Below are 23,796 nucleotides of genomic sequence, written 5' to 3' on the forward strand. Positions count from 1 at the left end.
GCCGGGTTGCAAGGGCAGCAGGCCAAGCAAAGCACCCCTCTCCCCAGCAACACTTTCCAGCTCCCCCTGGGGTACCCCGAGGTGTTCCCAGACCAGATGAGATATGTAATCCCTCCAGTGTGTTCTGGGTCTGCCCCGGGGCCTCCTAACAGTGGGATGTGCACAGAACACCTCCAATGGGAGGTGCCCATGAGGCATCCTGATCAGATGCCCGAACTACCTCAACTGACCCCTTTCGATGCATAGGAGCTTAGACATCCGAGCTCCCTCTGGATGTCCAAGCTCCTGACCCTATCTCCCCAGCCACCCCAAGGAGCAGATGTATTCTGGCTGCTTATATCCGCGATCTCATTCTTTTGGTCACTACCCAGAGCTCATGACCATAGGTGAGGGTTGGGACGTAAATGGACCAGTAAATCAAAAGCCTCAGCTCCCTCTTCACAACGACAGTACAGCGCAGTGCCCGCATCGTTGCACCAAACTGCCGATCCATCTCTGAAGCAATGGACCATGAGTCTTTCTAACCTGTAGCCTAGAATATGACATGTCCAGTGAGGTTGTCATGGTTTGCTCTTCAGATCAAGAAAAATCTGGTTCCAGCAAAGAACCAACTTTTTGGGTTCCGCATCATTTGTCCGTTATCTGCCTCCCCAGCACACTGCAGCGTAGAAGAGTGCACAGTGGTGGCTGGTGCACTTTTATAAGCTGGTTAAAAAAGCTGGCTTAGTGCTTGGCAGGAGACTGGACCCACTAAGAACTGTGGTGGAGAGGGGCACGTTGAACAACCTGAAAGCTATAATGGACAATAGCAGACACCCTCTCAACAGCCTCCTGGAGCGACAGAGGAGCAGCTGCTGCAGTCGGCTCATCTCACTGCACCGCAGAACGGAGTGTTTCATGAGACCCTTCATCCCCACGGCAATAAGACTGTTTAATATATCCTGAATCCAGTCACACATAATATTAGCCACAACTGGACTAGACTGAGGAATGGGCTATTTTATTTTAATTTAATTTCTATTTGTGCACTTATTTTAGCGTATTTTATGTCTATTTTAATACCACTGTGTTATTGTTGATGGGGGAAAGTGTGGTTGTTGTTCTTTATGAGCTGCTGGACAGTTGAATTTCCCTTCAGGGATGAATAAAGTTCTATCTATCTATCTATGATAAAAAAAAAATGTTGGTGGAAAAGGGATATTTGTAGTTTGTGATCTTTTGTGGTCACTTCGAGTCTCTTCGTAGTTGCTATGTGTTATTTGACATTTTAAATTTTGCAGGTGAGCACTAGCCCCCCTTGACACTTTGGACCCCTGAGCCTGTGTATCCATCCATCCATTGTATCTACATTATGTATTTTTCCATTTGTTGTTAATGGTGCAGAAAACTTCTCCACACATACTCATGGTGTCACTATTAGGAGAGCTGTTGCTTTTATTCCAAGGAGCCTGAAACTTGCCACTGCTTTCCTGTGCAAATTAAATACATTTTCCATCACACTTGTAACATGTGTCAATACTGCCCAGCCCATGCTCATCACACCACTGCCTGCCTCTGCTTGCAGTTGGGGCAGGACTGGAGTGCTGTACTTGTCCTCAGTCACAGTCAGTGCTGCTGCACGGTGCTGACTACACCGGCTCCCACACTGTCACATGCCGGCGTCGTAACCACTGTAGATAAAGACAAGATCCACGTGGATATGCGGAAACCATAACAGACAGAGCGTTACATATCCAAAGACATTTCCATAAACCTACCGGCAACATCTTGGACAAGCTTCTGTCTCTGTCACAGTGGCTCTGAGGCTGACGGTACACAACAGAGTCCGAGGTCTGAAGGCCTCCATGGTGACATTTCTTTTTTAAGAGACTAACCATCATAATAAGTGAGGTAAGATAATTCTTGTCGAGTTATTGTTTTTACATACACAATAGAGACGGGGCAGACAGCGCATGCTAGTATTATCGTCTGACAAGTTAGCCTAGCTTAGCTGGCTAGTAGCATGCTAACAGTCGCTATGGGATAGTGAATGAGTGTTAGCTACTGTTGGTTAGCTGTTGGCTAACGTTAATAGTTGAAGTTGGCTCAATTGTATAATCATGCTTGCGCTTTAAAAAATCATATTAACAGTTCTAAGTGCGACTCGTGAATTAATATAATGTGTTGACCCCGAATCATTAGATTCCACGCCAGATAGCTCAGTTAAAGTATGTAGTCTTTGTAGAGTTAGCTAATTAGCATTAGCACCGTTAACATTGGCTTAAGCTATCAGTGTTAGCTTGTTTTGTTAGCAACGTTACAATGACATTAGCAACCTTTAGCGATGCATTGTTTGAAGCAACTTACTAACCGGAACTTAAGCAACAAATACACATATTATCTATAATCCAATGATAAATAAAAATTACTTTTATATATTGGTACTTTGTGAGAAAGGTACTGTTTACTCAGCATCTTCTGTCAGCTGAACTCTACTTGTTGGGCTTTCTGTGGTTTTGTATAGTTTCTGTAGTGCTTTCTTAACCCTTATATCATCTGCTCAAACACCCTGCCTGAAAGACTATTTGTTTCAGATAACATACAAGACAAGAGTCTTCCCTGTAAATGGTATTTCGTCTTGTTTCTTCGAGGTGTAGCTGCAGAGAGATGGCAGACAGTGCAGGGCTGCAGTTTGTCAGCTCCTATGCTTTTGAAGCCATGCAGAAGGTGGATGTGGCACGCCTGGCTGCCCTGAGTGACCCCGAGCTGAGGCTGCTGCTGCCCTGCCTGGTGAGGATGGCTTTATGTGCTCCAGCTGATCAGAGCCAGTCCTGGGCACAAGACAAGAAACTTATCCTCCGTCTGCTCTCTGGAGTGGAAGCTGTGAACTCCATCGTAGCGCTGTTGTCTGTTGACTTTCACGCCTTGGAGCAGGATGCACGGAAGGAGCAGCAGCTTAGGTATGTCTCACTTACTCATGGTAATATGATCTTTGCTAGAGTCTGGCAATAAGTAGACTGTATTGCCTTTATACATTATACACAATGTGCTGTCTTTTCCACCAGGCACAAGGTGGGTGGCTCTAACGGAGAAAGCATCCTGGTGTCACAGCTGCAGCATGGCCTGACCCTGGAGTTTGAACACAGTGATCCTCTCAGGAGACTCCGTCTGACCCTCAGTGAACTGTTGGCTATCATGAATAAGGTACAGTCAGACGTCCCTGCATGATTCAGTAACAACAGTGACAACATAAATGATTAAATGGTACAAAATGTCAGTTCTTATGAAATGAATAACAGAAACTACTTGATTAATGATATGTATTTTGTGTGTTGTGTAATTACATTATCTTAAACGTTTCCAACATTGTTCAAACCCAGAGAAATCTATTATTTTTTAACAAAGACACAATCCATGTCATTCGTTCGCCGTCGCCTCTCAGTGGCATCATATTCCATTTGTGCGGTGTCAGAGTTGTGGTTATCTGGCAGACGCTGATATAAATGGATTTTTTTGCCCACTTTTAAGCCAAATTTTTATGGTACACTTTTTAGGTTTTATTCGTTTTTAATTGTATGTTTTAACCGGATGAAGGATTTTAGTTATCGGACATCTGGATCTGAAGTTACTACAGACATAGGCTGAGCAAACATTAGCAGCAGCTTAGCTCCAGCCCCTGCTGCACCAAATGGCATCAGAGAACCACTGATTTTTAAAGTGAAACGAGAAGGAGATCTCTGAGGATAATTTGTCTCTCAATAAAAACCTCCCAGATGTCTGGGTCTGATGTTGTCATAGTAGAAAAGTAAGCACACACGTGCAGGTGCTGGGCAAGCAGCTCCTCTGTGACAAGCCGAACAGTATCGGAGAATAACTGCTTTATTCAGTGTTTTTACTGGTTTAAATCACCTGGTCCGTTTGTTTTGGAGAGGAGGAGACCCCTGCTGATAATTTGGCCTCTGAAAAAGGAACACTGAAGGAATCCTATCCTGAGAAACTAACTGCAGTGAAGGCATTGCTCTGTTTTTTTGTTCTTGTTTTGATTGAGAGTCCCCTAACAGCACAGAATTAAATATTGTATGTTTAGCAGTTGATGTGAAAGATAGTGCTGGTTATGCCACCCTCAATCTGGAAATCCATCGGTAAAAAAAAAAACCCAAAACAAAACAAAACTTTTTTTTCTTCCTTTGCTTCCTTCTATAATGTAAATTGCAGATTCTGTCTTGAGAGATTATGCCACCTTAAACTACTGCAATAACGAGCACTGTTGATAGGTTGCAAAGACAGAAATTGTGGTAATTTTAGCTGCCTGAGTCTGAGTTGGAGAATTTTGTTAAAAACATATTTGGAAGAGACATCCTTCATGCTTGAATATAGAGCGGCAGAGTTTTCTAAATATAAAGACATTAAAGCATGAAGGACATAGTAGAAAATACTGAATGATTAAAATTTTGCTACTTGTGGAAACAGATGAAAGAGACAAGATTGCTCAGCTTCCTTTACTTTTTCATCAAAGCTCAAGTTGGCATCAGAAATAATTCCTGCATTTCAAGCAGCTGCTTTCGCATTGACTGATAAATTATGTTTCTTTGTACTACTATTACCCTTCAATACTTGCATCTTCACGTAATAGGATGACTAGGATGATTGATCCACACCGTCTGTTTCCCATTCCCTTGTTGTTTCTCAGGTGGTAGACTCAAACGGAGAGTTTTTCTTAAAGTCCTCTGAACTCTTTGAAAGTCCTGTTTACTTGGATGAGGTCGCTGATGTCCTCTGCATTTTACAAGCAGGTACCAATGCCTTTCATCTTCTTAATAGTTTTACCTGAAGGTGCTGTGGAAGTGTAATGGTGCTGAATACAATGGCTTTTGTACACACTCATATATTTGAGCAAAGTTTATCTGCATATTTAAGAAAAACTACCTCATATGTCTATGAAACCAGCCTGGAAATTATCCACTTCAGTGATTTTGTCCTCTGCAGTTGACAGATTGTCATCTGAAATTTGTGTTTATTTTGTCTTTTTCTTAGAGCTGCCTTCCCTGCTCCCCATTGTGGATGTGGCAGAGGCTTTGCTTCACGTCCGCAATGGAGACTGGTTTCTGTGTCTGTTGGTTGCCAATGTCCCCGACAGCTTCAATGAAGGTAATTCATCTGTCTCACGACACTGCACATGCTGTCAGCTGATAATGTGAGATAGAGTGGCTGTTTAATTGCCAGCACTAGCTTCATATGGTTAGTGCGAATACCTGCTGCGGCAGAAGTACGGCTCTGCTTAACGTTGTCTTAGAAGCTCTCTGTGATAGCGTCAGTATAGCGCCTTTTACACAGCCTGTTCAAAGCAGGAATGTTGCACTGTTTTCCCACATCGCTGTTCTTTATAAAAAGTACGATCATGGAATGGGGGACAAAGTTGTTCTTCCTTCAAGCTGGCTTTGGAGGTATGCTGCAATCCTTCGCAAGTCAGAAGTCAATAAAGTGAAAATCTGTTACGGCATGTTTCACAACACAAACACTACATGAAGTAAAAATAGATGAAAAGGAAATTCTGCTCGGTTCACTGTGTTTGCTGCCATGTTGCTGTGAGGCATATGTGTTTATGGTGAAATGGGGCTCCATGCATCTTCTCTGAGTTTCTGATTTTGAATTCTTTTGCACTTTTCTGAGTTGGAGTTTGTTGTTTTTTTCCAAGTTCAAAATACAATGGATTGCAGCAATAGTAACAGAGGTGAATTGATGTCTTGTGTAACAAGTGTTGGCTGATGGGATGGGTGTCACCTTTTGATGACGTGTTATATGTGAGACCCACTAGCAGGAGATTTAAAAAGCAGCTAGAAGCAGTTAGCAGCTAACTCAAAGAAGAACAAGAGCAACTGAAAATGTCTGCAAATTGGGGAGACAGTGAGGTCCGGGAGTTTCTTACTCTGAGTGGAGGACGAGATCAACTGCCATGTAACAGGGGCGGTAAATGATAGTTTTTGCCATGTTATGCCATTGTTATTGTTTTGAAAGCACTGCACCATGCATGTGCACACTTGACACGGATGCTGTGGCGTTAGGGTACATGTCCAGAGGGGTGTTTTTGGACATGAGGGGTTGCGCCGGTTCCCAGCATTGGATGCTTGATGGGCGTGCCACTAGATACCCAGGCTTTCTTTTCCCAGATTTCAGATAGGACCAACATGGCAGCTTGTTTGGTAACCTTGTCTTATATTAAGGAAATAGTTCACTGAAATATGTTTGTGAAAACATTTGAGACATTTTAGACAGACAACAGTTCACATAAAGTAGCCTAGACTAAACTTCATGAAAAAGAGGAGTGGACGCCTCATCTCTCAAAACACAACACAGCGCTACCAGAATGCACTGCACAGCTGCTTATGTAGACAATGAATGGTAAGCATGGAAATGACGGATCCTGTGGACATGTACCCACCTCTTTTGCTTTTGGAACGCTGGCATGCTCTTTAAAATCACACACCGGGGCGGCATTATGCCAATGCTGTTTGGTTTTGTATGAAAAACAAAGCTGGTGTAATGAAGGGTTTTCATTGCAGCATTGTTGTGGGATCTCTGTGTAAAAGTGGCTTCAGATTATAGGCAGATTGCCATTGAGTTGCCATCATGTGTTTTCTTCCTGAGTTTGGCTTTGTCCCCCTTCTAATTCTTGCCATGCTGCTGGCCCGAGGGTGTCTGTGTATTTGTGTTTGATTGATGATGAACATTATTGTCTTGCTCTGGCTCACAGAGTGCTGTGTGTGCTTTGAGAGACGCATTATAAGAAAATGCCCGCTCTGTCTCCAGTGCCTCCTTATCACGCAGAGGGTCAGGTCTAAGTCAATAGCTTTTGTGTGTGTTACACAGCAGTCAACATTAAGGAATTCTTTTGGCTTTGTTACAGGACAAAGACCTTGTTTCATTGAATTGAAAGTGAAATGAATTGATCTTAGGGTGAAGTGTGGGGAAATGGCTCTGTCTAGAAGCATCAAGACCTGTCATTTTGAACACGAGCTGGTGACCAGACGTAACTCCACCGGCTCCTTTTATGGCAAATTAAATAATCCAGAAGTGGCAGAGATGGAAACTAATATCATTTTAGTGCATGCTACAGTCTCAGCCAATCATACACAGTTTGCCGTTTAAATTGTCAGCTGTGGAAAAGTACAGGGAAAAATTAGGTAAGGCTGTGGAAACACAGTCTTGTGGTGGCTGTTAAATTTTATTTACAGGCAAATAAATGAGTCATGATTCTATGGTTTAGGGTTTTTATAGGGGAACATAACAGGGGTGACCTTTAGGCAAGGATCATATTATTAAACAGACATGACATAATATATTGATTGTATAATATTTTCCTTACTTTGTGGAAAAATCAGATTGACTGAGCATGTTGCTAGTTGGCAGCAAATCATCATTTGTGTCTCAGTTTTTAAAGATATTTTTAGGGCATTTTTTGCCTTTAATTGACAGGACAGTGAAGCGTGAAGGGGTGAGAGAGAGAGGGAGAGACATGCAGCAAAGGGCCACAGGCTGGACTCGAACCCGGGCCGCTGCAGGAGGCAGTACATGGGGCGCCTGCTCTACCACTAAGCCACCAACGCCCCGAAATTGGTCCAGTCTTGAGCGAGATGGGCAACAGAGGCTGTACTCACTCAGGGCATGTTCGCATGGTCAATTTACGTCCACTAAAAGGGCATGTTTTTGCCACTTACATGTTAGGATTATTAATATAAGTGTCTGAGAACATTATGGAAGTGATCTCTACTGAGATGGACCTTATTTTAAAGACTAAGATCTTTTTTGTTTGACCAGAAACAGCCCCGAAATCAGTAAGATGTGAATATATGCTGGCTCTGTACATGCTAAAAGTACTGTTAATTTAAATGGAGTCTGGTGAGTTTGTCGATAGCAGTTCTGGGGCTGTTTCTAGTTAAACCATAAGGTCAAAAAGGTCCGTCTCTGTGGGTATCCTTCCTATAATGTTGTCAGACAGTTATGTTTACAATCTGTGCGGGTAAGTGACGTAAATAGAGGACGCCAACATGCCCCGAGTGTTTACACCGTCGCCTGTTTCGCTGTTGCCAGCTGCAGCATTCTCGTTAAGTGCTGATCCAATTCCAGATATTGCAGTCTCTATTAGTCACTAGACACAAAAACATTGCAAACTCAGGTCCAGGTTGGAAATGACCAAACTTACCTTTTAAATGTGCATGTCTGTCTTTGCAGTTTGCAGAGGTTTGATCAAGAATGGAGAGCGTCAAGATGAGGAGAGCATTGGTGGTCGACGCAGGACCGAAGCCCTCCGGCAGCTCTGTCAGATGAACCCCTCTCAGGCCCTCAACATCAGAGCCATGGTGGTCAGTCACACTAGTAATATAATCACAGGACGCCAGACTAACGCCAGAATTCCACTTAATCCATAACCTTTAAAAATGTATCTGTTTCAAATGAGAACGGATCCACCACAGCTGCTATACTCTGCTGGAGTTTTATTTGTTCGGTATTTATTCTGCAGTCCTCGCTTTATTCACATTAATTATACGTGTGTAAACTAAAAGTAATTCTTGTTAGCACAGTTTGTAGCATCTCATCAGTTTGTTTGCCTTTATGACAAAGTGTTTGTGTTATAGGATGTTTGTGTAGAATTTTGCCAATTATTTGCTGAAACATGGTTGCACAACAAATTAAATATGATCTCGACATAAGTATTTACTTCAACCACATGTCCTCTACGATTTGGTAGTTTCTTTAAACATCTTAAGAAATTTAAGGCAACAAAACAGCCATGCATTATCCATTCATGCCTCCTTAAAAGTGCCAAGGTTGTGAATTTTCAAATGCGAAATGTAATCGCTTTAAAGATAACAATGTGAAAACACTGACAATGTAAAAGGGGTCACTTATTATAAGGACCCTACAGAGAATTATTACCTGAATCTGCAGCTTTCTTCAAAAAAAGACCAGAAGTAGAGCAAAAAGGACAAATGGATAATGGACTATCTGTAGGTGGACACTAACACGACTTGAATGAATGATAATGTTGCTCTTTAACTGCTGGGTGTGTGATTAACCAACTGTTTGCAAACAATCAGTTGCACAATGTTCCATGTGTTCGCCTTGTATGCCTTTTTAAGTTAAGAATGATTTGCCAGCAAATACACTCTGAGCTGTTATTACTGAACAACAGGCCTATGACACTCAAACAGCTGAAACTGCTTCAATCCAGGGGAAAGTAATTTTAATAATCAATTAACCGCTTAAACCTCTTTTCATTAAAAATGCCAAATATTCGCTGGGTCCAGCATCATAATTGCTATTTTCCTTTGTCTTTTCGGATAGAAAAAATGGACTTTTGGACAATAAGAGGGGCATTTGTTAAAATTTTCTGACATCTGAAAGACCAAAAATCTAATCAATTGATCAAGAAATAATTAAGCAGATTAATTGAATCGACTAGTGACAGACTTTGTTCTCTAGTTATTCACACAAACATTTGCTTCATCAAGATTAGAAAGATTTTTGTCCTTACTGATTTATGTTATGATGATACTATCCCTGAAGGGAGAAATTTGTCTTCTTACTCATCCCGCTCTCAAGAAGGTTACAGCACAAGGTCAGTTATTGAACGAGGCCCCAGGAGGCAGCAGAAATTCAATTCATTGCCTTCCTGAAGAAGGAGTGAGCAGGACTTACACTCGACCAAAAAATGTCCCGAGAACTGTTTAAAGAGCCGATAACACGCAGCGACAAGTGATAAAGGATGCTGAAGAAGGATGTTCACGAGGGCTAAAACGAAACATGATGTTTGATTGTGGAATATCACAGAAAGCAGCACAATTATTTACAGTGTGTTTGTTTATCCTGTGTGTTCCCAGGTGGAGGAGTGTCACCTGCCTGGTCTGGGCGTGGCTCTGACTCTGGACTACAAACCAGACACAGCAGATGAGGCCGTCAGTCCCCTTGTCTCTTATGTCAGCGGTCTATTGCTCGGTACCAATAGCAAAGTCCGTACCTGGTTCAGCATGTTCATTCGCAATGGACAACAGGTGAGGGGCTTTATTCAGTATTGCATTCAGTGTTGTTTAATTTGCTGCACACAGACACTCTTATTTGTTTAAGAAGACACTAAACTGGTCACAGTAGTAGTTTGGAAAGAGAAGACTGTGACACAGTAAGATCTACTTCGGTGTCTTGAAAAAGTGCCATAATTTTGTCTCATCATGTTGAGCAGAGGACACTGGAGCAAAAGTACTCTGTGTGAGCTGATAAGACAAGATGTTGTGGTGTACTCATCGAGCACTTTACAAGAGTGCCACCATGTAAGAGCGGACACCTCATCTGATGAAATGAGATCAAGTTAAAGTAGTTTGTGTTTACATGTTCTGTGTATGTTGTAGTAGGAGCAGAATCACCTTAGTCAGGATTAAGCCTGGGTTTAATCATTCTTACGGCTGGGCTCCACCAGGCACGTCAGCGGCGCGACACGTCTGCAGCTTGAGTCCGATGCGACAACCCCCATCTGTCGTGCAACAACTCTCTATTTTACGCGGCTCTTCTATTTTTGTCACGCTACGCTCCCCTACGCGACCCTCCAGCAGATAAAAACTACATGAAATAGTGCGCTAAACGAGCACAATGTGTTTTTAAATGAATAAACCATTATCAGAGGTGATATGTGATGATTGCATGCATTTACCCATGTTTATCCGTGACATTGTGTAAATGTCCGTGGCGGACATTTGAAAGCAAGTAGATGGCAAACAGTACAGTAAACTTGTAGATAACTCAAATATATAACTTAAATGGAAAATGCTTTAACATTTCATGCACCCTACATGCAGCCTCTTGGCTCGGCAAACGGTAAACAACCCCGCTGGCTTCTCTACGTGACGCTTCTGTCGGCAGTCACTGGAGCCCAAATGAATACGCCGCGACGCTACGCTGACGTGACGCTGACGTGACGCTGACGTGACGCTTACGTTTGCAGCCGGTGGAGCCCGGCCGTTAGGGTAAAAACTATGGACACAATCTTTCTCTCTCTCAAACATGCACGCACACTTTTTTTTCTATACTTATAAGGGTCCTCATTCACTACGTTTACATGCACAGTTAAGTGGAGCTACAGTTATAGCTCGACTAGGCCATTTAATTGGACAACTGTCCTCATCCCAGTAACAAATCAGATTTTTTTTTAATTCAAACCAGATTTGTTTGGTCATGACTGAATTTGAGTATTTGTTTCATTTTTTTGCATGTGCTATATGCATAATGGTATCTCTTCAGGGACAATTTAGCGTGGCTCTAGATTTTGCATCAACTTATTAAACCCTGCACCCCCAATACTTCATCTCTAGAGATGCCGTCTGTTCTCTTCCCAGAGTCTCTAACCAGCGGAGTGAGGCGAAGGAACCGCGGGGTGCACTTGCTAGCTAGCCAGCTCATGTCAGTAGCTCATAGACTATATGAAAAGACGTAGCCACAGACGTAGCCACAGTGACATTACCCATCGGTTTGTGGACATTTAAGTCTCGTGCTTGGTGTTTTGGACATCTCCATCTTTGATATCTGGACTAGCAATGACCATATTGGTGGAGCTGTGAAAGAGCGTGGGTTGAATTTGACTCACAGATTGTAGCGACGCCTTGCAAACAGCCTATCACTTGAAGCAGCCCCACCCTTCAGTTATGCAAAATTTTAAGCCTTGATAAAATGTAAATGGGTGAGTTACATAAAAGTTCACCCCCCGTACAGTTGTCATCAATGGGGGAATTAGCTATAGAGACCAAATATTACAATTAGCCAATTAAACGATAGACAGAAAATTATTGACAATTTTGTTCATCTATTAATTGCTTGTCATATATCGTAAAAAATGGCAAACATTCTCTTGTTGGAGCCCTAATGTGAACACTTAGATTGAAGCACAGCAGTTGACTTGTGTCTTTCTCTCACTTCCTCTTTGTACCGCCAGAGAAAGAGAGAAAGCAGCTCTGTGCTGTGGCAGATGCGCAGACAGCTGCTGCTGGAGCTGGTTGCCATCCTGCCACGCTCACGCAGCACCCACGTACCCAATGACAGAGATGTGGGAGAAGAGCCCGGCTCAGGGTACTCTGGCCTCAGAGAGGAGCATGTGGTGAAGGCCAGCGCCCTGCTCCGACTGTACTGTGCCCTCATGGGCATCGCCGGCCTCAGGTAGGTCAAAGAGGATATTTGATTATGATTTTGAGATTTGAAAGTGAAGTTGTTTTTAAATCTGAATGCTTTATTTTTATCTTAGCAGCACATATATTTGTGAATTTATTTTAAGTATTGGATTAAGTCTAAAAAGGTCATATCTTCGAGATAATACACTCAATGTGATCCCTCTGCAGACCCACAGATGAAGAGGCGGAGCAGCTCTTGCAGCTGATGACCAGCCGGCCACCGGCCACTCCTGCCGGCGTTCGCTTTGTCTCCCTGTCCTTCTGCAAGCTGCTGGCCTTCCCTACTCTGGTCAGGTACATAAAACTCGTCTTATTGCCTCCTACTTTCAGAAGTCTTGTTTTATTCAGCAAACACAAACACAGTCGGTCGGGATCACAAGCCCTGTTCAACTAACAGTAGTCTTGAGTTTTGATTTTCTGACAACGCACACTGCCTGCCAGAAGTCCTCTCTGAATGTTTTGGAGTTGGATATTGGCACTTTGTTATATCGAGTGTGAGCATTTTTATCTGTGTGTGTGTGTGTGTGTGTGTGTCCAGCACTCCAGAGCAGGAACAGCTGATGGTCATGTGGCTTAGCTGGATGATCAAAGAGGAGGAATACTTTGAGAGGTAAGAAAAATGTCTCTTGTAAAATATGAACATTTAAATGATATCTATATATTTAAGTAATACTTATTATTATTCATTTTGTTTGTATCTCATATCTGTAAACACTTAGATTCTGAAGTGGTCACACATGTTACAATGAATTTGCATTTCTCAAAAAGGTGAAGTAAAAGGTGTGTTTCAGCATGTCATCCCCCCTCTCTCCTCCCCCACATCTCCTATTCATCCTCAGCTGTACTGTCAATAAAGGCCAAAACCTGCTCAAAAATAATCGTAAAAAAAACAACAACAAATAAACAAATGAGGGAAAAAGACAGAACGGTCATACTCAGAATAAACAAGGAGCTGTTTAATTTAAAAAAACAAGTTTAATGTGGTACTTCCAAGTGTCTAAATGTCTTTTCATGTCTCTGCAATTGCTTGTACTTTTCTGAAACAGGCAGTGATAAACTCAGCAAAGCTTTTGTTTTTATGTTAACATTAAGTTAATATGGCCTGATTTATCAACAACAACAACATCAATGTAACTGCAGCAGTGCATATGAATGTGTTTGTTTGACTATAGTACATAAAGCATAAATCACCAGGCTTAAGTGACTTTAGGTTGCTACTAAAGGGATGCAGGCTGATAGAAGGTGTGTGTGTGTGCGTGCGTGTGCGTGCGTGCGTGCATGCGTGCGTGTGTGTGTGTGTGGGTTGATGCAACTAGCATAATCAGTTTATTAAAATTCTGTCCTGTAAGATGCAGGATTAACGACAAGTCTGAGTGTCTCTTCTCACTTGCCTCTCGTGCATATGTGTGTCCTCCTCCTTACAGTGCTGCAGGCGTATCTGCTTCTTTTGGAGAGATGCTATTACTGGTTGCCATGTATTTCCATAGCAACCAGCTCAGCTCCATTATTGAGTTGGTGTGCTCCACTTTGGGGATGAAGGTAAGGTGGTAGGTGGGAGGGAGGGAGGCAGGCAGGCAGTGATCAATACATCAGTCTGGCTGACCAGCCACCAGCCCCTCTCCTCCACTGCAGCAGTGGCGCATATAAAGACTATATCACTGATGAAACACTTGCAGCATACACATATCTACCAAGACACTCTATACCCTGTGGCCAATTTGCTGTTTTATTACTTATTAAGTACGCTATTGTTTCCTGCCTGTGTGCTAAGTAGTTTTCCTGTCTCAGTGTATTTTCCACTAAGATGTGTAATGTAATTGGATTTAGAGCCTGTTTGTTTCCACCCCTAGGGCAATCCTCTCAATTCAGTGTTGCGCCTGCCATGTAGAATTTTTCTTATGAAATATGAAAGGAGGGAATTACAAAATACTTGCACTGTTGCCTGCAGGTTGTTTTCACTCATGGTAAACCTACCATTGTTGCTTTTTTAACTTTTTACAGATTGCCATCAAGCCCAGCTCTCTCAGCAAGATGAAGACTATCTTCACACAGGAGATCTTCACAGAACAGGTACCTACTTTGTAATCCTTAAATCCTTATGCAATTTTTTCCCTGCTAATTCCAGGGTGTATTTATGTAGACTTTTTTCCTAATCAACGCTCATTTATTCTCCCCATTGAGAACTTCTGTAAATGCAGGATTGTGGAAGCTTTTAATTGAACATCATGTCAAAATGCAATAAAATGTTCCCCCTTAAAGTGGCCATAAATCACTTTTAATGTAACGCCACCCAGCAGTTTTTGGTAAAGGTATAGACACCTCACTATAACAAATTCCTATCATCTCACTGCATATATCATCATCTGGCCCAGTCCTACATCTGTGTATGTACTTGATATATGACACAGCTGATAGCCTTTTACTGCTGTGCTACATTCCTGCTAATTAAAGAAAATTCTTATTTGTTCTTCTTCACCCGAATTTAGTGCATCCCCCTGAAACAAAATATGAATAAAGTCAACCCCATATGTAGGCTAAATAAAACTAAAAATGCTCCCACAGAATGCAACCAAAGACAAACTATTTATTTGCATGAGGGAGCTGGATACATATGATGACATGCTGTATGTTGTTATTTTTATGGATGTCTGAGTTGACTCTGGACAAGGAGGGGAATTCAGTGAGTGATGTTAGCAGCGATTCTTCTTGGCCTTGGTGTTTTTTTCAGATGGTTCAGCAAGTTAGTTGTGTTGCTTTGCGACACAGGTCAAGTCTCATGCACTCTTTGCATATGATTTGTTCTCTTTTGAATCCCAAGTAATTCCAAACAACTGTTTTGTGTTGCTTGTCTGCAGTTCAACATTCAGGAAAGATTTTGCAGTGTGCACGACATGACAGCATGACAGCACTTTAAAAGTAGAGGCTGGCTGTTAGTTCAGGAAGCGCTTGATTTGATGTTTTGGTTGTTGTTTTTTATTTTTATTTTTGATGGACAGGTGGTCACAGCCCATGCGGTGAGGGTTGCAGTGACCAACAGCCTAAGTGCCAACATCACAGGATTCCTCCCCATTCACTGCATCTACCAGCTGCTTCGAAGCCGAGCCTTCACCAAGCACAAAGTGTCCATCAAGGTAGGAGATGTGCACTGAATGCCCCGCTGACAACTGCATAACTAGCTGCTATATGTAAAGTCTGTTTTAAAAAATTAATTTTGCCCTCCGGTGTTGTCCTTGTGTGCATCTTTCAGGATTGGATCTATTGCCAGCTCTGCGAGACAACCACCCCCATCCACACCCAACTGATTCCCCTAATTGACGCCTATATCAACTCCATCCTCACTCCGGCATCCAAGGCCAACCCAGAGGCTACCAACCAGCCCATCACAGAGCAGGAGATTCTCAGTGTCTTCCAGAGCTCTGCGGGGGTGAGTCAGCCTGAGGGCTTTACAGAAACTTTGTTCTTTGTATTACATCTTATTTTGATGAAATCTCACAGTATGTGTGAATATTTGAAGGTAGGGGTAGGAGATGTATCCAATATGTCCAACATACCCTACCCCACTATACCATACCCCATATTTTAGATTTTTATTAATGCACTAAAAGTAGTCTGTTTTTATGTGCAGCTCTCCCTCTCACATACACACAGAAGGAAACTGATAAACCACACCAACCAGTTAAAACATCCATCCTTGTCCTGAGTTCACTTCAAATGCAGTTCAGTTTGAGAAGGGCAGATGTGGAACAAAGGACTCTGCAAAATATGCCACTAAACAATTGCTCCTAAAGGAAGCAGTACCACGAATCTGCTGCATCACTTAAAACCCCACCCAGATCAGCACACTGCAGTTAGGCTGCAGCCTCCGCTTCGAAAAAGACGGACAGACTAGCCACCACATTGTTTTGCTGTACATGTATATACTAGGTATTACGGTAAGAGCGCATAAGAACTGACTTCACAATACAAGCGACCTCCCATAGCCACCCCCGTAAATATAATATGAGTAAATATAAAATAATAAATAAAAGTAAAGACAGTTTTTTTAAAAAAAGTAACTACCACCTGCAAACTGTATTTCAGAGGAAAGTTTGTTTTTGTGGTGCGGATAATTAGTTAAATTTAATAATAAAGTCTACATTTCCAAAGACCAGTGTGACCTCAGACCACCTCAGAGTGACCCTCAGACAGTATCAGGACATTCTGATGTGGAATTTCAAAATTAAAGCCCTTCAAAATGTCATATACAAGCTGTGTTTCCTCTAAATTCAGCTGAGTTTACGAGAATGATCACAGTGGCATGATCATATGCACCAAAGGGTTAAATCAGATAGTTGTTAAATAAAAAATCGAGATGTATATTGTAAATTGCGGCATAGCCTAAAAAAATCGAGACATTATTTATAAGCTGTATCTCCTAGCTCTCTCTTGAGTCACCAGAACCTCCCTTCAGTGTTACCTTTAATTTAAGATCTTTTTTTTTTTGTCCTTAAAACTCTTTGATATTTAAAGCAAGCTTTCTTTGTTGCAAATTTTATAACATCACTTTGTTAATAATGACTGAGCAAATTGGGTTGTTAAAATGGAAACTGCAAGGTTTTATATTGCCAGAAAATCTTTCAAAACTATCCATCCCCACAGTTACTGATAATGCAGAGCCATATTTTGCTGCCCTTCCCTGACCTGTAGCTCTTGTTTTGCTTCTTCTTTGCCATTGGTTAGCAAGGGGAGGGCAGTCGAGGAGGAAGACAGCGCTACTCAATCACCACCCAGCTCCTTATTCTCTACTACATCCTGTCTTATGAGGAGAACCTGTTGGCAAGCACCAAACAACTGGGTATGTACAAGACAATAGCTGTGTCCCATATAACACCGCACTGTGCCTGGCTTCCCACTGTGCTGTCGGCTCGCTTCCTTTCCATTTCTTATTTCCTCTTCTTCTGCCTGTCTAAAGTGCATCCGTTGTCATCTCCTCCGCTAAAGGAGGCATTGTGTGTAAGATGGAGGAAATCTGTCAGGCAGTGAGAGGAGAAAGGCAGCTTTTGTCCTCTGTTAAGTTGTAGGAGATGCTCTCACTCTGGATGTGCAGTCATTCATCCTTTTCTCTCTCGGCACTGAATGTTGGCCGCTTCGTAGAGAATAAATGGAGGGGCTGACAAAGAGCCAAGTACAATGGCTGCGGGAGCTGAGCTAACTAGGACAGCTGTAGGTTAGATTGAGCATTAGCAGTTAGCCTAGTCAGTGTTTATTCTCTCCCATGACGAGCTCTCCTCTTGCCCTTCATTAGGCCAGATTTATGTGAGAGTTTATGCCCATCTCTTTAATTGCTGTGTTTACCCAAGTGCTCCCGCAGCCTTCAAGGAAGGAGTAATGAAGCCCATCAGCAGTGGTAATGAACCCACGTCAATGAAAAATCACCTCCGCTCCTCTAACGCATCAGCACAGCGGCTCTGGCGTCCTTACACTGCCAAATGAAACACTTATGCTCTGTCTTGTCCTTTTCTTGCTTCATGTTCTCACCCTCTGTGTTTACTGTCTTATAGTTTCTGTGCTTCACTCACCTTTTTTGTCTTTTTTAAAGCCCTGATGCAGAGGAAGCCAAAGTCCTACTCAGCAGCCTTGATGGACCAGATCCCCATTAAGTACTTGGTTACGCAGGCACAGGGACTGCAGCAGGAGCTAGGAGGTGAGACTTAACATTTACACCTTGACATCCATGTTTTATTTTACTATTATGATTTTACATAGCACACAAGTTACATACCAAGATTGTTCTAACCCTAAATTACATATACACACACAAAGAAAATTAAAATTCTTGTGGATAATAAACTTACAAGTAACCTTTCCTTCTTTTTCCCCTGCTCCCAGGTCTGCACTCTGCCCTGCTGAGGCTGCTGGCCACCAACTACCCCCACCTTTGTCTAGTGGAGGACTGGGTGTGTGAAGAGGAGGTGACTGGTACTCTGCCCCTGCTGAGGAGGATGATGCTCCCCAGCAACACCTGCAGATACACTCAGAGCCAGCTCCATCAGGGTGAGGACAGTGGGAATAACCCCTGAAAGAAATGAGGCTGGGGCAGATGGTTAAAAGGAATACTTCAACCCCCATATGATCAATTGTGTATCAGTTACTCACTCTATGTAACATCGAATTTGTGGAGGAAACTTTGTTTTTGTGGCGTGCATGCGCAACTAAATGTAAAAAACAATGAATTGAAGTAATAGGGGTTAGGGTTTAACAACAGCAAAACTATATTAAAAATCAGTTTATAAACTTTCACACAACTCATGCTGTATAATCCAAGTCTTATTTATCCAGTTGACAACCTCATCATTATTATTTTAAACTGCTCTCTTTAAAGCCAGACTCCATTGACAAAAACAGTAACTCACCCCACTGAACACGGGAGCTGCTGGTCTACCACTGTCTTGATTAGTTTGTCTGTGTTATTGTGTGACTTTGGTGAATCCAGACTGACCCTTTAAAACATGAAAGTCACACAGTAACTAGCTAACGTGTAAGGGGCCGTACACATGCATGATTTTTGTACCTTCAAATTCTTTGTTTTCAATGTAGACGTGTGGCAGGAGCGCTCAAATGCCAGAGCGATGCCAGAGCAAGGCCGGGGCGCGACGGCTGTGCTCTGAGATAGACTGAGTTAAACTTTTGGGATGCAGCAGATGTCATGTGACGAGGAACAACCAATCACAGCTGACCAGTATCTTTCCCTTCTTCTGTAAATATCCGTCTGTGGTATATACAGAAAAGTTGATCATGTTAGCGCAGGGCTGCCAAAGCTTTATATCTGTCCCACGGGCGATAGGCCCACACACATATAAACAGCACCTGGAAGAAGATCAGCTCTGCACTCATGATTTCAGGTATATAGGCTTTGATACGGTGCTTCTTAAGGTTGCTTAGCAACCTCAGACGCAACGCGCTGCTGCACTCTTGAAAGCTGGCCCAAAAAAAGACACAAAAGTAGCGCCCAGTGCCCGACCTTGTGTTTTCCAGGAAGACGCGACATGTGTACGGCCCCTGAAGCAATGTAAATGAACTGCTTCTATGGATGGGGTCTATTTTGAAATGGGCATAGATAAGTTTCACTTAAAGTTCACTGTAAAATACTAAGGTTTTAGTGATAATGCATGTGTTTGAGACATACTGAGGATATGACTGGTTAAATGAGACTTGGATTATACTGCACAAGTTGTGTGAGATGTAGTTTTGCTGTTGTTAGACACAGACTTAAATTCAGCAGCTTATTTTCCTGTTTTTGGATTCTTCAATTACTGGAGGCATGTGAGAAAAAATAAATGTAACACAGGGTGAGTAATTGATGTACAAATAGTCATTTGGGGAGGCAAATATTCCTTAAAGACTCAGCTCCTGCCTTTCTGCTAAAATTGCCAGATTCTTAGAAATGTGAGAAATATAATTGAAGTATTAACAATCAATGCCACGTATATGCATATGGTAAACAGAAACAAACTAAAGAAAAACATCGAGGGACGGGTGAACTGACATTGTTTGGATTGAGCGTGGTAAAATAATTAAAGTCAGCCAAAGTGAATCCGGAAATATCTCAGTTGGAAACAAACCGTCAGCAGTGATAGTAACCTGGGAGCCGGGGTTGTGCAGGTGAGAGCGTATTGTTACCGGTCTTGAATGGAACAGGGAAGAGAGACGCTAATATCATCTAATACATTTACAGGTGTAAGCCATTATCCAGCTGAAATCTTATCTCAATGGTTAATCCTTCAAGGTTTAGAGGATTATGCTGTAATTGGCTTTTCTTTGATAGAGATCCTTGACAAAATGCAAAAGCGTAACGGATAATCAGTTTCACACACCATTATGCAGGTTAATGTATATACACCTCTACATATTGATATTCTATGTTTTTATGCAGCTATGCACAATTGTGTTTAAGGCTCCCTCTGCTTTGCACCCCTCTGCAGGATAATGGTGACAAGAAAGACAATGAATATGAATAGAAAGCATGGTAAGAATAGGAAAATAGCTCCTCTGCCTCCCAGGGCTTTATGATAGGAGGTTATCTGGGGTTTTTATCTGAGTTTGAACAGAGTCAACAGACTGCAGCATTAGTGTGGAACTTGACCTTTCAAGTGTATGACCCACTCAGTATCTTTTTCATCCTGTAGATTTGACACTCATCTTTGATTTACACTTTGTGTAGATTAAGTTTAAAGGATGATAATACTGTTTTGCTTCTTTTTAGCACCTAAAGCTGGGGTAGGTAGTTTTGTTTTGGCATAAATGGACAAAAATCCCATAAGGAACTTTGAGCAAAACTAGACTTCTGCACCTCCTCTCAGCTCTGTTTTCAGGCTTTAGAAAATCAAGCCAGTGAGAGGAGACTTTGGCCAGTCACAGGTCATTTCAGAGAAAGCTTGTTCGTATTGGCTGTTCTACAAATGCAAATGCGCGTGCACATGCCTTTGGTGAAAGCCTGATTCAATGGCGGAGAATCCTGCAAAGACAGTTGCCATTCCAGCATTGGTGTCAACTGCCTACTCTGCAGAGCAGCCCCAAATAAGGAAGACGGACTTATCAAAAAGGGAGTCTGAGGGAGAATCTGACAATAAACAAAAAAACATACATCATCACTGGCAATGCGTTTCAAAGATGCAGATAAAACTTTGCTAATAGTTTAACCTTCTGCTAACCAGAGCAAAAGGCTCACATCTGAAAGAGAGAGCGGGGCAAGGATGCAGTTGTACATGAAATAAGATTAAACAAATCTATGTATGGAAAACACTGGGTTACTGTATAAAGCACGTACATGAGCTTGTGGTCGTCTGGAGGGAGGGGCGTTGGACAGAGGAGGGAGAGCTGCAGGCGGAGTGAATTTTCAAAATGTTCTGTTGTTTTGTTTTATTTTTTTTCCTATTCCAGATTTCTGCCTTCCACGGCTATAAGTCTAAACAAATGTGTTTGCCAGATGTTGCTACTGTTAATTTGATGCTCCACGAGTTTTTGTTTTCTATTAATTTCAGTGCGAACGTTTGGTTCCGATTTGAAAATTAACCCAGCTGTTTATCGTCACAGCCTTCCAGAAGTTACCATCCAGCAGCCCCAGGCTGATGCGTATCCTGGAGCATTTAACGCTGCTCTCACCCGGAGACCTGATCCCTTATGCAGAGGCCCTCACAGCCAGCATGGCTCTGCTGCTGGAGCCCTCTGTGCCGCGCCGAATACTGCAGACCCTCAACAAGCTCTGGATGGGCCTCAACACTGTGATGCCTCGCAGGTACGCACTCTGCTGAAAACTGAAATGTTGAGACAAAGGATGAAAAATGCCACTGTGACAGCCTCAGTAGAGAATACCACTGTCTGACACATGGGAATAATGCATTGTGGTAATTGGAATAATTAGTTTGTTTACATTGTGCATGTTTAAATGTCATATAAGATCCACATAATTGAATTATCTGGTGGATATGGTGTATCTTCTGCCTAAAGGCGTTAATTGGTATGCCTTACGTTAATGGCATCACTTCAGTATTGGGACTCAAAATCAGTGAAGTTCAAATAAGTATCTTGTCTTCACTAATTAGAATTTGGGATGTTTTGCTTAACTTGAAGTCCTGGACCCTATTTTTTTTCCCCGTGATTTTGTGTTTAAGTGACTAATGGCAGCAACAAGTTTTGAAATAAGTCCAGTATTCATTGAGAGCACTGCAGACAGGAGTAGCAAGTCAGGGTGCAGTGTAACCACTCGGGACATATTTACACCCTCAATTTACGTCCCCAAACTCCAAACACTTTCACTATGGTACCTTTGAAACCTAAAGAAACCCTTCAGACATGGTACCTAGACCATAGGTCCATTTAATGTTCCCACCCCAAACAGTACTCTTTCATGTGGGTGGGGTTTGTTGTCACTCACAGCTCCGCCCAGCACTCACTCTATTTCCTCCTTTATCAGTTTGCACCTCGTTTATCGTCCACAGAACGAGGCTGTACGCCAACATTTTAAGAATAAAACAGAACAGGCTGCAGTGAGAGTGTCTCTCCACGGGATATTTAAAAATAGCAGGTTTATGCATTTAGTCCTTCTCAGGTAAGCTCAGGTGTTTAGTGTTGCCGGAGCCCACACGATTCTCCACAAAGCCTTTAAATGCTTTAAGATCCACTCATTATTGGAAGTGTTATGTCATCCAAAAGAGATAATAAAAACTAAAGTAATGGTCAAAGTTGTCACAGTGAAATTTAAGGTGTGTTGATGGATTCCTGTCATCAACTCATGCATTGAGTAACATTACAAGTTAACATTCCACCTTAAAAGTTGCCGACTGTCGGCCCAGTGAATAAAGTTTTTCTTTCTCAGACAACAGCTGCTGCAAGAGGCAGCAAAACATCCTTACATTTTATAATTACAGTTCACTAAAAACTCTCCACGGTATGAACAGTGGTTACATGAGCCTCAAAACCAGCCACAACTCAGCCCTGAGCAGAGTGACCGTCCTCTACTGACCAATCAACAGACTGCAGTGTTCACAGCTCCACCTTTTAGTACCAGATCTGTGTGCTAGGTACCCCAACAGAGGGGGGACCAAATGTCAGGACGGTACAGAACGGTTCCATTGGTACCATCCACAACTTTTCACAGTGGAAACTGAAAAAAGTGTACTAAACTGAACTGTACCGTATTGCTCGGTGGAAATGGGGCTCATAAGTGTCGGTTTTTGACACTGACAGGCTCAGATTATTACTTATTAAGTGTCTGATATTATGGAGAGGATCCCTATAGAGGTTGACCTTTTTGTTAAAGAGTAAGATCCTTTTTGTTTAAACTAGAAGCAGCCCTGAAATTGCTATTACCAGACGGCATTTAGACAGAGTGACAGAGTGAGTTTAACGTGTATAGGGCCATCATATTTTCACATCTACCTGGGTGAATTGAGGGTTTATGGTGATTGTCCAAACAATGGGCAGACAATGTTTTATTTTGCTTCTTTTGACTTTGAATGAAATATGTTTTATGATGATAAAATTACTGATTATTTGATTCTGGTGGGTTTGACAGTGGTGATTTGGGGGCTGTTTCTGGCTAAACAAAAAGGTCGGTCTCTGTAAGTATCCTCTCCATAATGTTGACAAATGAAAATTGATGCCCCAAGTGGTTACATTGCAACCTGTTTCGCAGCTGCCAGCTGCAGCAGTCTCACTCAATACTAGTCAAATTTTAAAAAAAAATAAACAATAAAAAAATCTTTCTTCCCACTATTCACTTAGAGCACAGGTTGAAAAATACCAGACTTACCCTTTAATGAGAAAAAAGTAAATTGAAAAAATGGAAAATATAAATATGAATCCACAGATTAAGTGATGTTGTTCGCTACTGGTGAGATTGATTTAGATTTTATTGGTATGTATTTTCAGTGAAAGGTTAACAGTAGTACTTGACTCAGTGTCGTCTCTCTCAAGGCTGTGTAAAGTTGCTGTGAGACTCGGTAAATGGATTAAAGGGAGACCTGTGGAACAAGAGTTGTTGCCCTTAACCCCGGGCAGCTTGTTCAATGATTACTGTGTGAATAGATCAGAGGTATTGAGCCAAACAACTCTGTCAGCCTGCGTGAACCCT

At 42.1% G+C, this 23,796-nt stretch overlaps 1 protein-coding gene across 2 annotated transcripts in view; it reads left to right on the forward strand.

The window, feature by feature from the left end:
- The first annotated feature begins 1,564 nt into the window (after positions 1–1,564).
- ints2 (integrator complex subunit 2) overlaps positions 1,565–23,796 on the forward strand; it is a 29,759-nt gene continuing 7,527 nt past the window's right edge. Inside the window, exons 1-18 of one of the 2 annotated variants that reach the window (XM_033650792.2) lie at positions 1,565–1,890; positions 2,631–2,939; positions 3,045–3,183; positions 4,670–4,772; positions 5,014–5,127; positions 8,209–8,339; positions 9,858–10,028; positions 11,954–12,174; positions 12,354–12,479; positions 12,724–12,795; positions 13,610–13,724; positions 14,187–14,255; positions 15,182–15,316; positions 15,433–15,609; positions 16,905–17,019; positions 17,764–17,868; positions 18,054–18,218; positions 21,258–21,459. In XM_033650792.2, the coding sequence (XP_033506683.2) occupies positions 2,647–2,939; positions 3,045–3,183; positions 4,670–4,772; positions 5,014–5,127; positions 8,209–8,339; positions 9,858–10,028; positions 11,954–12,174; positions 12,354–12,479; positions 12,724–12,795; positions 13,610–13,724; positions 14,187–14,255; positions 15,182–15,316; positions 15,433–15,609; positions 16,905–17,019; positions 17,764–17,868; positions 18,054–18,218; positions 21,258–21,459 (2,453 nt within the window). In that variant the 5' untranslated portion in view covers positions 1,565–1,890; positions 2,631–2,646. The remainder of the gene's footprint in view (positions 1,891–2,630; positions 2,940–3,044; positions 3,184–4,669; positions 4,773–5,013; positions 5,128–8,208; positions 8,340–9,857; positions 10,029–11,953; positions 12,175–12,353; positions 12,480–12,723; positions 12,796–13,609; positions 13,725–14,186; positions 14,256–15,181; positions 15,317–15,432; positions 15,610–16,904; positions 17,020–17,763; positions 17,869–18,053; positions 18,219–21,257; positions 21,460–23,796) is intronic. The other variant, XM_033650801.2, reaches the window with a different exon arrangement.

This window comes from Epinephelus lanceolatus, chromosome 11 (genome assembly GCF_041903045.1).
Source record: "Epinephelus lanceolatus isolate andai-2023 chromosome 11, ASM4190304v1, whole genome shotgun sequence".
Lineage (NCBI taxonomy): Eukaryota > Metazoa > Chordata > Actinopteri > Perciformes > Serranidae > Epinephelus > Epinephelus lanceolatus.